Source organism: Bison bison, unplaced genomic scaffold (assembly GCF_000754665.1).
Source record: "Bison bison bison isolate TAMUID 2011002044 unplaced genomic scaffold, Bison_UMD1.0 scf7180017845551, whole genome shotgun sequence".
Classification (NCBI taxonomy): Eukaryota; Metazoa; Chordata; class Mammalia; order Artiodactyla; family Bovidae; genus Bison; species Bison bison.
The window spans coordinates 134,748-148,830 of NW_011476124.1; the positions used below are offsets into that span (position 1 = coordinate 134,748).

At 50.1% G+C, this 14,083-nt stretch overlaps 1 protein-coding gene across 4 annotated transcripts in view; it reads left to right on the top strand.

The window, feature by feature from the left end:
- RBP5 (retinol binding protein 5, cellular) overlaps window positions 1–14,016 on the top strand; it is a 14,345-nt gene extending 329 nt beyond the window's left edge. The window contains exons 2-8 of one of the 4 annotated variants that reach the window (XR_824896.1): window positions 3–103; window positions 578–658; window positions 963–1,141; window positions 4,261–4,362; window positions 11,376–11,477; window positions 11,973–12,103; window positions 13,996–14,016. Coding sequence is in view for 2 of the 4 variants with exons in the window: in XM_010835606.1 (XP_010833908.1) it covers window positions 586–658; window positions 963–1,141; window positions 4,261–4,362; window positions 4,817–4,870 (408 nt within the window). In the remaining 2 variants the exon portion in view is untranslated. Of the gene's footprint in view, window positions 1–2; window positions 104–577; window positions 659–962; window positions 1,142–4,260; window positions 4,363–4,816; window positions 5,184–11,375; window positions 11,478–11,972; window positions 12,210–13,995 lie in introns of those variants that run through there. The other 3 variants (XR_824894.1, XM_010835606.1, XM_010835614.1) reach the window with 3 other exon arrangements.
- The last annotated feature ends 67 nt before the right edge of the window (window positions 14,017–14,083 follow it).

Consider the following 14,083-nt stretch of genomic DNA (forward strand, 5'->3'; position numbering starts at 1 on the left):
AGGGCTCCTGGCAAGCTGGCTGTCTGCACTTCTTTCCCCACCTCTTCTTCCCCTTCATACCTTTTGGAATCCTTGGTGAGACATTGTTAGAACTTATCCTTGGGTAAGTCCGAAAGGTCCCTCCCCGCCATCCAGTAAGGTCAGCTCCCTCCCCGGGGCGTCTGCCCCCGGGGTCCTCCGGACCAAGCCTTCCACACTTGGGCTGGAAGCCAGAACTGACCTTCGGAAAGGCTCAAGTGTTGCCTGACTGACAGCCCCCAGTCCTGGTCCAGGTTCCTTCCTCAGGAAAAGCCGAGGTCAAGCACAGCCTTGCCAAGTCCCCTGCCCATCTCTGGGGCTGTGGACACCAGCCTCACACTCATCGTGGGGGAAGAGGGGAGGAAGTCTGGCAGGAGCTCTTACTGCAGCAGGGCCCCCAGCGCTATAAAAACCCTGGTAGCTAGGACCTTACACAGGCTGCCTCAATGTGTGCAGAGCCTGGCTGGGAGACTCCCAGCCCCACCTGTCAGACAACACCCACTTCATCCTCCCCCAGTCTCTTACATTCTCCTGAAATCTTGACTTCCACCTTGCCCAGCCTGGACCATGCCTCCCAACCTCACCGGCTACTACCGCTTTGTCTCGCAGAAGAACTTGGAGGACTACCTGCAAGCTCTGAGTAATGTCCTCGCCCCTCTCAACCCTCTCACTCCCCTCCTCCCCTCCCCCTTCCTGCCTCCAATCCATTGAGGAGGGGGTGATGCTGGGGTCTGGACATTATAGACAGGCAGGGGGTAGGGGGTGCTGGCACCTGCCTTGGGTCCCTTTACTAGCCAGGGACATTGCTAGGAGGGAGTAAATCCACAGTCCTAGACCCAGGCAAGGGGATGCTCCCAGCCCTAGGCTGCTGATGTGGGTGGGGAAGCCCCTGGCCCGCTAAAAGGACCCTCACTCAGACCCTTGCTCAGAGACGGTCCCCACAGATGTCAACATGGCTCTGCGGAAGATCGCCCTGCTGCTCAAGCCGGACAAGGAGATTGACCAGCGGGGCAACCACATGACAGTGAAAACCCTCAGCACCTTCCGGAACTACGTTCTGGAATTCGAGGTGGGAGTGGAATTTGAGGAGGACCTGAGGACCGTGGATGGACGCAAATGCCAGGTGTCTTTTCTCAGGCCTGTGGGAAGGGGCTGTGGATGGGCATGGGGGCTCTCAACAACTGGGGGTGAAATAAAATGACCTGTCGCAGCAAGAGGAAACGAGGACCACAGCAGCCTGCCCTGGGATGTCACCCACCCATCCCTGACTCTTTCCAGCGTCTCCTCTGCCCACTCTGAGCACCAGCCAAAAGGGCAACAGGAACAGGTGACCCTCAGGCCAATGAGCAAGCCTGTGCTCACCCTCTAGCCTGTGACCCTGTGGACACCACAGTCCCTTCTCTCAACCTCTGTAACTCCGCTCCTAGGCTGTCCTTTCTGCTTCTTTCGTGTTCCTTTTGACCTCCTCTGCAGACCCTCGTTCCCCTATTAATCCCTTAAACTGAGATTTTCCCCTAGTATCTTTTTTTAAAATTAGAGGATAATTACTTTACAATATTGTGATGTTTTTTGCCATACATCAACATGAATCGACATTAGGTAAACATATGTTTCCTCCCTCTTAAGCCCCTTTCCCACCTCCCTCACCATCCCACCCCTTTAGATTGTCACAGAGCACTTGCTTTGGGTTCCCTTCATCACACATCAAACTCCCACTGGCTATCTATTTTACTTATGGCAATGTATATATTTCAATGCTATTCTCTCAAATCATCCTACCATCTCCTTCCCCCACTGTGTCCAAAATCTCTGTGTCTCCTTTGCTGCCTTGCAAGTAGGATCATCAGTACTATCTTTCTAGGTTCTCTATATATGCATTAACATGCGATATTTGTGTTTCTCTTTCTGACTTACTTGACTCTGTATAACAAGTTCTAGGTTCATCCACCTCATTAGAACTGACTCAAATGTGTTCCTTTTTATAGCGGAGTCATATCCCATTGTGTATATGTACCACAACTTCCTTATCCATTCATCTGTTGATGGCCATCTACGTTTCTTCTATTTCCTAGCTATTGCAAATAGTGCTGCAATCCCCTAGTATCTTGTCTTGACTTTCTCCCTCTTGTCTGTGTACTATCCATGGGCTAAAGCATATACACCCATGTGTTCAATGAAATCTACAAACTGCTCTAGACACAAACTCTCCAGTCAGAGGTGCCACCTGAGCTCCATGGCCAAGTTTCAACTGCCTGCAAAATGTTTCCATCTGGATGCCCCAAGGTCAAAGCCCAAGTCATTATCTTCCTACACAGACCTCTTCCTGCCTTTATATTTACTGTCTCCATCAATGGCAACAACCAGCAGGAATAAAGCCTGGGAGTCACAGTTTTTGCCTTATGTTCCCTTACCTCTGTGTTCCCAACAAATGAGTGTATACACACACACACACACACACACACACACATGCATGCACATGTGGACCACATGTAATTAGTCAAGAAGCCTTTATAACTGTTCTGTGCTGTCCAATATGGCAGCTACTAACCATATAAAGATATTTGAAATGTAACTGGTCCAAATTTGACATGTGCTATCGGTATGAAATACACACTGGATTTTTAAGATAATACCAAACAAGAGTATAAGACACATCAGAAATTGTATATTGATTGCATGCTGAAATATTATATTTTAGGTTTAAAAATATATATAATATATTACATGTAATAAAATTATAATATTTTAGGTTGAATAAAATATAATACTAAAATTAATTTCACCTGTTTCTTTTTGCTTTTCTAATGTGGCTACTAGAAATTTTTAAAATTATATATGTGGCTAGCATTTAGGTCTCACTACATTTCTATTGAGAATCAGTTGTTTACACGGCTGTCATCTGTTTCTTCCTAGCTTTTCTAACACCACCTTATTTCAGGCCCTCATTTCTCATCTGGTGCCCCAAATTGGTTCCCATTCTTGACTCTCCTCTAATCCACTCTGCCTATCATAACCACAGTACTTTTAAAATGTAAAAGTGACCATGTCACTCCCTAACTTAAACCCTTTCAGACAACCTGCTATGTTCCAGGTAAGGTTCACACGCTCCATGTAGCATCCAAGGGCCTCCCCACAAAAACACTAGGTTAGAGCCCCCTCACAACTATCTACTCGTCTTCCTTACCTCTGTTTCTTTACTTGCTAGAAAGTTCCCATTATCTCCAATCTAATTAACTCCCTTCCTTGAAGACTCAGCTCTTCCCTCTCTGCTCCCATCACCAACAGTCTTGTTGGCATCACAGATATAATACCTACTGACCTCTCCTCTAACCGATCAAGATTCTGAGCTCCTTGGAAATTCCCAGGCGGTCCAGTGGTTAGGACTCCGAGCTTTCACTGCTGAGGGCCTGGGTTCCATCCCTTCTTGGGGAACTAAGATCCTACAAGCCATGGCAAAAAAAAACACACATAAGATTCTGAACTCCTGGTTTGGGTAGGGCCTATCCTATTGGGGTTTCCCAGGTGGCACTAGTGATAAAGAATCCACCTGCCAAAGCAGGAGACACAAGAGACGGGGTTTCGATCCGTGGGTTGGGAAGATCCCCTGGAGGAGGACATGGCAACCCATTCCAGTAGTCATGCCCGAAAAGTCCCATGGACAGAGGAGCCTGGCGGGCTACAGCCAATGGGGTCACAAAGAATCAGACATGACTGAGCAACTAAGCACACACATAGACTATTGGGGGTCCAAATAACGCTGCTTGGAATGCCTAGCTCTGGTCCACTCAGCTCTGATTTGGGGAGTTGACCCTTCATTCTCAAGGACATTGCAGCTGCCCTTGAGACTGAGAAAGAGGAGAAAAGAGATTCCCTGGTTGTCTCCCAACCAATCTCCCTTCTTTCCCAAAGTCTCCTCCAGGTCAGCCAGAAGTATCAGAGGACAAATTCTCCATTCTTCATCACTGAACCCCCAGTTTCATCTCCCCCAACCCCGAGATTATCCTGCTTCATCCCCCTCTACCCAAATGGGCACTGTCACACAGTGTGGGGCCCCTTCCAGTGGCCTTTAGGAGTGGGAGGGGAGGGGAGTTTTGCTGAGTCACTCAGAAGGAAGGGGCTGGAGCAAGACAGCGTCTGCTATGATGCAGGGCGTGGGGGCAGCCCAGCAGAGTAAGGCGATGCATTTGGGGTACCCCTACAACACCCCCCCCACGTCTTCCTTTATTCCTGCTTTCTCCATAGACCATAGTCACCTGGGAAGAGGAGCAGCTGGTTTGTGTGCAGAAAGGAGAGGTCCCTAACCGGGGCTGGCGACTCTGGCTGGAGGAAGAGATGTTATATCAGGTGAGAGGGGTGGGGACTGGGAGAGGAGATGCATGAGGGTGTGTCTGGGAGGGGGGCCTCCAGCTAGGACCCATTCCCTTGCCCAAATCAAGTAAGTCTACTACTCCAGCCCGCTCCCTGCCAAAGAAGGCAAGGAAGGAAGGAACATGGGAGCCCTGGGAAGAGTGGAGAGGGGAAGAAGTCAAGTGGCCATGGTGGGCCCTGGCTGCAGGTCCGATGCGTGTCCATAAATCATGACCGGAGACATGGAGACTTAGCCACTTCAGCTCCCTGACCAGATCCCTTCCTTCCTCTGGGATGGAAAGTTGAGGGTTTGGAAAAAGGTTACAGTTCCCCATATATCACACACTCCAGCTGATGTATCCTGAAGGATTCAGTGGAGGTCAAGAAACTGAGAAAGGGGAGTGGCTGGTAAGAACCTTCTCTGTCCTTATTATTCCTACTCTGCCCCCAGGAAGTGACGGCACGGGATGCAGTGTGCCAGTGTGTCTTCAGGAAGGTCAAATAGCCGGAGAGGAGCTGAGGGCCCCCCTCCCCTCCTGGACCACAAGAGTCCCCAGATTCCTCTTTCCTGTGTCCCCTTCAAGCCCAGATGGTCCCAGGTCAGCAGTCCCTGTCTCAGGCCACTCACCCTGCTTCTGCGTCCCCCTCCCCCGCCCCATGTTAATCTATAACTTGCAGCCCCCGGGCCAAAGTCCTTTCCTTCTCACATTCCACTGCCCGAAAGTGACCTCATATCGAGCTCAAGGTCTGCCTCCTGGATGAGAGAAACACACAAAGGGAAAGAGCCTTTGAGAATAACGGACTTCCACTCTCTTTCATTCATTTGGCCTCTTATTTTCCATCTAAGAAAGCACTCAGCTTCATGCACTGGAGCGTTAGTGGAAACTCCATCCTGGTGGAGCTTTTGAGAAAGAGTGACTGGACTCTCAAGAATCTAAGCAGGAGCTATTGGGGCTCTTGTCCAGTTCCTTGTCCTTCTTCTTGAGAAATTCCCTGGGCTGAATAGAACCAGGCCCAAGGCATGGCCCCAGCCACACAGAGTTCAACAGACATGTTGACTGACACCTAATGAGCCTTGCCAATCATATGCTTGCATCCTACATGTTGGGGAGGAGGAATGGGTCAGGGTGAGACCTTTATCTGGTGCCAGGGGAGGTGGAAAGTTTCTAAATAGTGAGCTGGTCTCCACGTCTGCTTTGGGAAGGACAGGCAACAAGAGGGTCAAAAAGGACTGAAAAGGAAAACAGATGAAGGTGTCCACTTAAAAATAGTCACTGAAAGTTCAGAGTTATGTTTTATTTGGTGAGAATTCTTAAGACTTCAGACCCAAAAGACAGCATCTTAGGTGACCCTGAAAACTGTTGGGTGTGGGGGTTGTCAGTCAGGTTATGTAGAAGTTTTGCAACAAGGGGCAGGTAGTCTGAACATCAAAAGATTATTGTTAATTAAGGAAAACCAGATATCTCAAGTTAAGGAATTTAGCCCTTTTCTATGTATGGGAAGATGCAAGAGCCTGGGCTTACTGAAAGCGTTCCTTTCATATGCAGCTCAGCTATCTGGGGGCAGCATCCTGCAATTTGATTTGATTCGATTTGATTTTCACATCCTTAGTTCCTCAATTGATGGACTGTAAGGAGTGACTGCAGCCTGACAGCTGCTGGATTGCAGGCGTTGTTCTTCCTGTGTGCCCTCTGGGCTCAGAAATTAACTTTTGGAGGGCCAGACTCGATGTTGGCCATGACATCCTTGTTTAATGATATGGCTGGGCTTCCCAGGTGGCACAGTAGTAAAGAATCCACCTGCCAAAGCAGGAGCTGCAAGAGACCCAGGTTCAATCCCTGGGTCAGGAAGACCCCCTGGAGATAAGAATGGCAACCCACCCCAGTATTCTTGCCTGGAGAATCCCATGGACAGAGGAGCCTGATGGGCTGCAGTCCATGGGGTGGCAAAGAGTCGGACACAACTGAGCAGGCATGCACTACGATTCTCAGAGGGTTCAAGGCCAAGGACTTGAAAGATGAAGGACATGAAGGTGTGAAGGCAATAGTCAGTGTGAAGGCAACAGGCCTCAAAGACCCTCTGCCTACAGTCCAGCAAGGCTGGGGACAGAAGGTAAGAAGGACAACTGAAGACAGCATGGCTCCTCCCATAGGGGCCCAGAATCACTGCCCTAGAAAACAGCCCAGAAGGGTTGGGCCTGTCCAGAGGCCAGGCCAACTCCAGCCTCTGGTCACCTCCCTACCTACAGAGGCCTTGGCTCTTTCAGAATAAAAGTCCCATGGGGCAAGAGCACAGAGAGAAGGCTCAGGTGGAGTGAGGATAGTGCCTGGCTGGGGCAGGGGAGGGGATTGCTGAAAAGTCCCTGGCCAGTGCTCACTGGATGCCCACCCCTGCCTCCTCTTCCTGCAATGGCTGGGCCCCTGCACATTCAAGACGGTCTCTGGGGCTTGGCCACAAACTAGGATTGCAGCACTCAACCCCCGCACCAGCCTGGAACAAATTTGGAAAAGACAAGGACAAGAACTCAGAGCGGACCTGAGCCTCTTCTTCCCTGCACAGACTCTTTGCAGGGCCTCCAGCAGAATGGGGAGGGGAGAGCCCTCCGAGAACTGGGGACCCTACCTTTCCCTTCTGAGCGCAGGGAAGCCATGGGAAAAATGCTCTGGGTGTGTATTCACCAGGTCCCCGCCACTCGGAGCTCACAGCGCATGTCCAGGCCTCTATGCACAGGACTGCCCGCTGTGCTCTGCATGTTGGTCCCTGGCTGGGGTCTCTCCAGAGGGCCTGACCTGGGAGCACATTGGCTTCCCCAGTGACCACTGGACCCCAGCAGAAGCAGCCTCGTCCCCCAGGACTCCTATGATGCAAGCACCCACACCCGCCCCACCCGCGGGTCTGTAGCCTCCCCTGGACCCCTCCCCTCCAGGAGCCAGAATGTAACAAGAGGCCTATAGACACCAAAGGAACACAAGCCACAGGAGGATGGACTGAGCGGCTTCGGGGTACCTCCAAGTAGAAGTGGATCCACCCAGATTCGGGCTGCTATTTCCCCTGTGGGCAGCAGGGGGCGCTGCTTGCTGCAGTGGGAGCCAGTTACCCACCAAATTCAGTCCCTCCTCCAACACCCTGTTGGATAGACACTCCATCCCTGCTCTGGCCAGACAGACAGACACACACACACACACACACACACACACACACAGTCCAGTTCTCAGCTCACATGGGCTCACTATGCCAAGGCCCTACCCCTCATTCAAATCAGGCTGAACCACTCACTCTCAGATGGAGGAGTTAGTCACCAGGGGCGCTGATGGGTGAGTGATGCAAAGGCAAGGGTTGGGATGCGGGCAAAACAGCTATGGACAAGTGGTCCCACCCCAGCCTTTCCAGGATCACAAAGTTGTGGATCCCAAGACCAGCTTTAATTTTGTTGACCAGAGTCTTAGCGCCCAGGGAAATGATCAGGAATCAAGGATGTTTATCTCCATGTGACATAGAGTGACTGCACCCTTCTAACCCAGCCCCATGCCAGGCCCCTGACCCCTCCCCATCCACCAGGCCCAGATAGCACCGAATGGTCACAAGCAACTGAACCCCAAATGATTCTCTGTGCTATGCTTAGTCATTCAGTTGTGTCTGACTCTTTGTGACCCCATGGACTATAGCCTGCCAGGCTCCTCTGTCCATGGGAATTCTCCCGGCAAGAATACTGGAGTGGGTTGCCTTGCCATCCTCCAAGGGATCTTCCTAACCCAAGGATTGAACCCAGGAAGTGGGTAGCCTATCCCTTCTCCAGGGGATCTTCCTGACCAGGAATCGAACAAGGGTCTCCTGCATTGCAGGTGGATTCTTTACCAGCTGAGCTACCCTAGGTCAGTCCAGATCCCTCTGCTCAGAAGAAACTGACCAACCTGGCCGAGAGGTCAGGAGTGGGCATGTGCCCTGAAGCAGACAATCCCACGTTGCCCAAGAAATCAGACTCCGCTTTCTGGTTGGGGCTCCACAGGGGGCAGGAATGACAAAGTCTAAACTGTGTATCTCCCAAGTTGCCCCTCACCTTAGCCACCATCTCCATGCAGCTACCCCATGTGCCCAGACTTGCAGGTTTAAAGAGCAGCAGGAAAGTCCTCACCTGCAGAACACAAAGGCATCCCAACCTGGAGCTGATCCCGTAACTCGACGGGACCCCTACTTTGTCAGGGGACCCTTAGAGGCCACTGCAAACCCTGGAGTCCCAAAAGAGAGAGCAGAGTTCTAGCCCCATTCCCTCCCCTCAAATGTTATCCTCTGAAGGAAGGAGGCTCCAGCCATCCCTCCATTTGTGCTGGGCCTACCCAGTCCTTCAGGCCCGGCAGATGAGCCATGGATGTGTGTTTTCCATTGGTAGGGGGTGGGGGAGGATGGCTGTGAGGCTCTTCATTGTGGCAGGGGGGTTTCTGTATCTTCGGCATGTTGCCCCAAGGCATGTAGGATCTTAGTTCCATGACCAGGGATCAAAACCACATCTCCTGCATTGCAAGGCAGATTCTCAACAGCTGGATCACCAGGGAACTCCCATCTGTGTGGCCTGTCACCCACATTCTAGAGGACTGCTGGGAGCCAGCCCTTCTCTCTTCCATGTTCTGGGCAAGACAAACCTAAAAGCATGGCTTTGCAAGGTGCTGTCACTGCCTCACTGTGTGACCTTGGGCAAACTATTTCACTGCTGAGCCTTGGTCTCTTCACAGGACCTGTCCGCTCAGCCTCCATGCTCTGTAACATCTACCATCCTGCCTTCCACACCTGCCTCTCCCCTTGGCTTCCTCTCTCCTCCCAGCGGTTTGCAGACAAACCTTGCCCACTGCTGTCTTTGACCCACCTGTGAGGAACCTGTTGTCATTCTTAATGTGTGAGGTCCAAGATGGAGAGAGAACCCCCAAAAGGGAAGGGCAGCTAGGTCACAGAGCGCTCCCCAACTCCTCTGGGGAGGGCTCCCCTGCCTCTGTTGCCACTCCCCTCCCTTCCTTTCTTTGTGAGCAGCACAGATGCAACAAGGGGCACTGTTTGGAATAAGGGTTTGTTAACGTCTTGGAGAAAACAAAAGGAGCTAGGACAGAGAGTATGACAGAAGTGGATCATCTGAGGTCCAAGTGCAGCCTTGCCCACAGACTCCTTATTGTCAAAGGAAGGGATGGCGCTGGCTACAGCAGAACCGCCTGCCCATTAGCAACCCAGGCACATACACACTATGTTTAAAGAGTCCTTCACTAAAGGACTTTATTTCAGGCTTGAGAGTCAGCACAAAGCCCCCAAGGGGGTAAGAGCTTTGGAACTGAAACCTCCAGCCTCTGAACTCGTCTCTTTGGACGATCTGCTGGCGGGGGACCGCAGTCCTAGATTCTCGCTATGTTTACCCTCCCAAGGTTGGAAAGGGCGTCCTGTCTGGGGCTCCTCTTTCCTTACCCATCCCTTTCCTTTTAAACAGCTTCTTGGTCCTTTTTTAACCCTTGGCTGTCTTCCCAAAGCCCCGTCTCCTCTCATGTTTGGTCCCTGTAGGTCATACTTTGATCTCTGCAGTCCTTGATGGGGTGGATGAAAGAGTGTTTTGCTTGTTAAGGGTGAGAAGGAGAGGGTCAGAGCCCTGAAAGGCACTCTGACTTCAGGTTACCGCATGTAAAATACAACCATATGTAGCAAAAATGACATCCTGCTAGGTGATCCTCTGCATTTATTGTACTAAAATAAGCTGTCTACTTCTGGACTTCTCTGGTGGTCCAGTGGTTAAGAATCTGTCTGCCAATGCAGGGGACACAGGTTCAATCCCTGGGTGGGGAGTATTCCACTTACTGCAGGGCAACTAAGCCCATGCTCCCCAGTTACTGACACCCACATGTCATAGAGCCCGTTCTCTGTAACAAGAGAAGCCACTGCAAGCAGAAGCCCAAGCATTACAAAGAAGAGTAGACCTCTGGCACCATATCTAGAGAAAGCCCCCATACAACGATGGAAGACCCAGCACAGCCAAAATTAATTAATTAATTAATTAATTTTTTAAAAAGAAACAGCATAAAATGAAATAATCTGTCTACTTGTGTGATAGCCAGCCCCCAGCCTGGCCCCCAAGGATCCCTGCTTCTCTGAATTCCCTTCCTGGAGTTGTCTCTTCCCACATTGTATCAGAGTTGGTCTGTGGGCCCAATATAACATGGCAATGGGGATATTCTGTTACTTCCAAGGCCAGATTATAAAAGACATTTCGGATTTTCTGTGAGACATTGTGCCTATAGCTAACCCTTGTACACTTAAAATTTTGTTAAGAGGGTACATCTAACGTCAAGAGCTCTTCCGTAATAATTTTTTTTTTAATTTAAGCCACTTGGGCCCCCACTTTGCTCTTTCTCAGGCTTCCCTGGTGGCTCAGTGGTAAAGAATTTACCTGTAATGTAGGAGACTCATGTTCGATCCCTGCTGCTAAGGCGCTTCAGTCGTGTCTGACTCTGTGCGACCCCATAGACAGCAGCCCACCAGGCCCCGCCGTCCATGGGATTTTCCAGGCAAGAGTACTGGAGTGGGGTGCCATTGCCTAGGTCAAGACAATCCCCTGGAGGAGGGAATGGCTACCCACTCCAGTATTCTTGCCTGAAGAATCCCATGACAAAGGAGCCTGGTGTGCTGCAGTCCATGGGGTCGCAAAAAGTCAGATACAACTTAGCAACTGAACAACAACAACACATTTGACATTGTTCTGTATTTTCCAAGTCTCCTATAAATGTGCTATCATACTTTCATAATTTAAAAAATAAAAAAAAATTTTTTAAGAATTGGGGGAAGATGATTTAGGGCAATAAAAACCTGTCCATCCACAAAAAGCTATGGCTCCATATCCATATCCAGTGTCATAGGCCCTTCCATCCTAGCCCTAAGCTCAGACACCTGAGCACCCAGAACCAGGGCCCACATCTCAGTGTCCAGTCCTCAGAAGTCTAAAAAGAGTGGAGGTAGGTGACCTGCCTGTCTGTTCTTCCTCTTAGAGGCTCACCTGCTGGACCACTATCTGAGAACCCACCTCTTCCAGAGGTAATTGTTACAAAGAACATCCAGCATCTTCAGGTGATACCCTGCCCCTTTGACAGGTGTGTGACCTTACTCTGTGGTTTCAATAGCACAGCATAGTCCACATTTGTAAGTCTCACGTCATTAGAAAGCATGCCCATCCAGAGGCAGGGAGGGGGTCTCAGCTAGAGTCACGTCTGTGCTGGTGGGAAGCTTATTGACAAATTCTGCAGAGGACAGAGAGGCAAAGACCCGAAGACCAGCAGCAATGTGGGTGGGGTGGGGGGCGGTATCCACGCAGACATGTCTGGGAAGAGCCATTCCTACACCTGGACTCTCGGGATACCTCGCCGAGTAGGGAATCTCTGGGATCCTCCCCAGCCCACAAGGGCCAGCACAGTGATCCTAGAGCCAGATACTTCTTTGCTGAAAAGAGGGAGGGTGAGATGGAGAAACATGAGCAGAAGAAGACTCAAAGCAGATGCCAGTGGGTTTAGCCAAATCTGATGACAGGAAAGAGGAGGCCACTAGGGAATGTGTCTTAATGGCTCTGTTTCCCTGTATTCTCTCCAAAGGTCAGAGACTACAAGCAGCCCCCTGGCCAGCCACACTGTGACTTCTGAACACTCACCAGGCCAGATCCACCACGGTGCCAGAGCGCTACAACCAAATGAAGACTCAGAGTGGATATTAGCCAGGCCACCAGGTAAGGACCTGCCGAGCCATCTCAACGACACCCTCCATCCACAATACTGCTCTCTCTAACAAAGGGCAAGGTACCCAGCAGTGAAAGGGAAAAAGTGGAAGCTGTGACAGATTTTATTTTCTTGGGCTCTAAAATCACTGCGGACTGTCACTGCAGCCATGAAATTAAAGACGCTTTTTCCTTGAAAGAAAAGCTATGACAAACCTAGACAGCATATTAAAAACTGAGACATCATTTTGTTGACAAAGGTCCATCTAGTCAAAGCTATGGTTTTCTCCAGTGGTCATGTATGGATATGAGAGTTGGACCATAAAGAAAGCTGAGCACAGAAGAATTGACGCTTTTGAACTGGAATGTTGGAGAAGACTCTTGAGAGTCCCTTGGACTGAAAGGAGATCAAAGCAGTCAATCCTAAAGGAAATCAGTCCTGAATATTCATTGGAAGGACTGATGCTGAAGCTGAAGCTCCAGTTGTTTGGCTACCTGATGCAAAGAGCCAACTCACTGGAAAAGACGCTGGTACTGGGAGAGGTTGAAGGCAGTAGGAGAAGCAGGCGGCAGAGGATGGTTAGATAGCATCACTGACGCAATGGACATGAATTTGAGCAAACTCCGAGAGACAGTGGAGGACAGAGGAACCTGGTGTGCTGCAGTCAATGAGGTCGCAAAGAGTTAGACAACAACAACACAGCTTCAGGGGTGGGGTCTCATGACAAAGGCTGGAACTCTCACTTCAGAGCAATGAAGGGCGTGGGGTTACACTGGAGGTGAGCCTCCCTTGCTGGATCAGAACAGGAAGGATGCTCAGGCACCTTCTCCCTGACCATCTGCCCCCACTGCCAACCCCAGCTCCTGGACGCCCCTGTCTACCATGGCCTCCCTTCCTCCCTGGGCACCTGCCTTGAAAACTCCAACACCTACCTGGTGCCTGCTCTCCTGCTCTGCCCCCCAGCAAGAGCTCATCCACATATATAGATAGGTACCTCTGCGGGCCTGTAATGAAGAAGGTGCCTTGATAAAGAAAGAGCTTGGTCTCCATCTTGAGGATCAGAGAGAAAAGTCATTGAAAAGTTTTAAACTGGGGAGGAGTGTGATCAGTGGATACTGTAGACAGATAGCTGACAAAGTAGGGAAGGTGGACAAGAGGGGCAAGGCTAGTGGCAGACCTGCCTTTGAGATTGTTTCATGAGTGTGTATGTGTGTGTGTGCACATGTGCTAAGTCACTTCAGTCATGTCCAAGTCTTTGCAACCCTATAAACTATAGCCCACCAGGCTCCTCTGTCCATGGGATTCTCCAGGCAAGAATCCTGGAGTAGGTTGTCATGACCTCCTCCAGGGGATCTTCCCGACCCAGGGATCAAACCCTCATCTCTTTAAGTCTTCTGCATTGGCAGGTTGGTTCTTTATCACTAGCACCACCTGGGAAGCTCTCAGATTGACTCAATCCCACCCAAATACCCTTAGGCTATGGAAGTTAGCTTGAAACCAGAGATGACTCAGGGGTAGGGGAGCAAGAAGGACAGATCCAACTCCAACAGAGTCACTCTTTTTTAAAATTTTATTTGTTTTTAATTGAAGGATAATTTCTTTACAATGTTGGTTTCATTTCTGCCAATGGTTTCATTTCTGCTAATCAACATGAATTAGTGTACATATGTCTTTCTGCTTTATTGACTATGCCAAAGCCTTTGACTGTGTGGATCACAATAAACTCTGGAAAATTCTGAAAGAGATGGGAATACCAGACCACATGACCTGCCTCTTGAGAAACCTGTATGCAGGTCATAAAGCAACAGTTAGAACTGGACATGGAACAACAGACTGGTTCCAAATAGGAAAAGGAGTACATCAAGGCTAATATTGTCACCTTGCTTATTTAATGTATATGCAGAGTACATCATGAGAAATGCTGGGCTGGAAGAAGCGCAAGCTGGAATCAAGATTGCCGGGAGAAATATCAATAACCTCAGATATGCAGA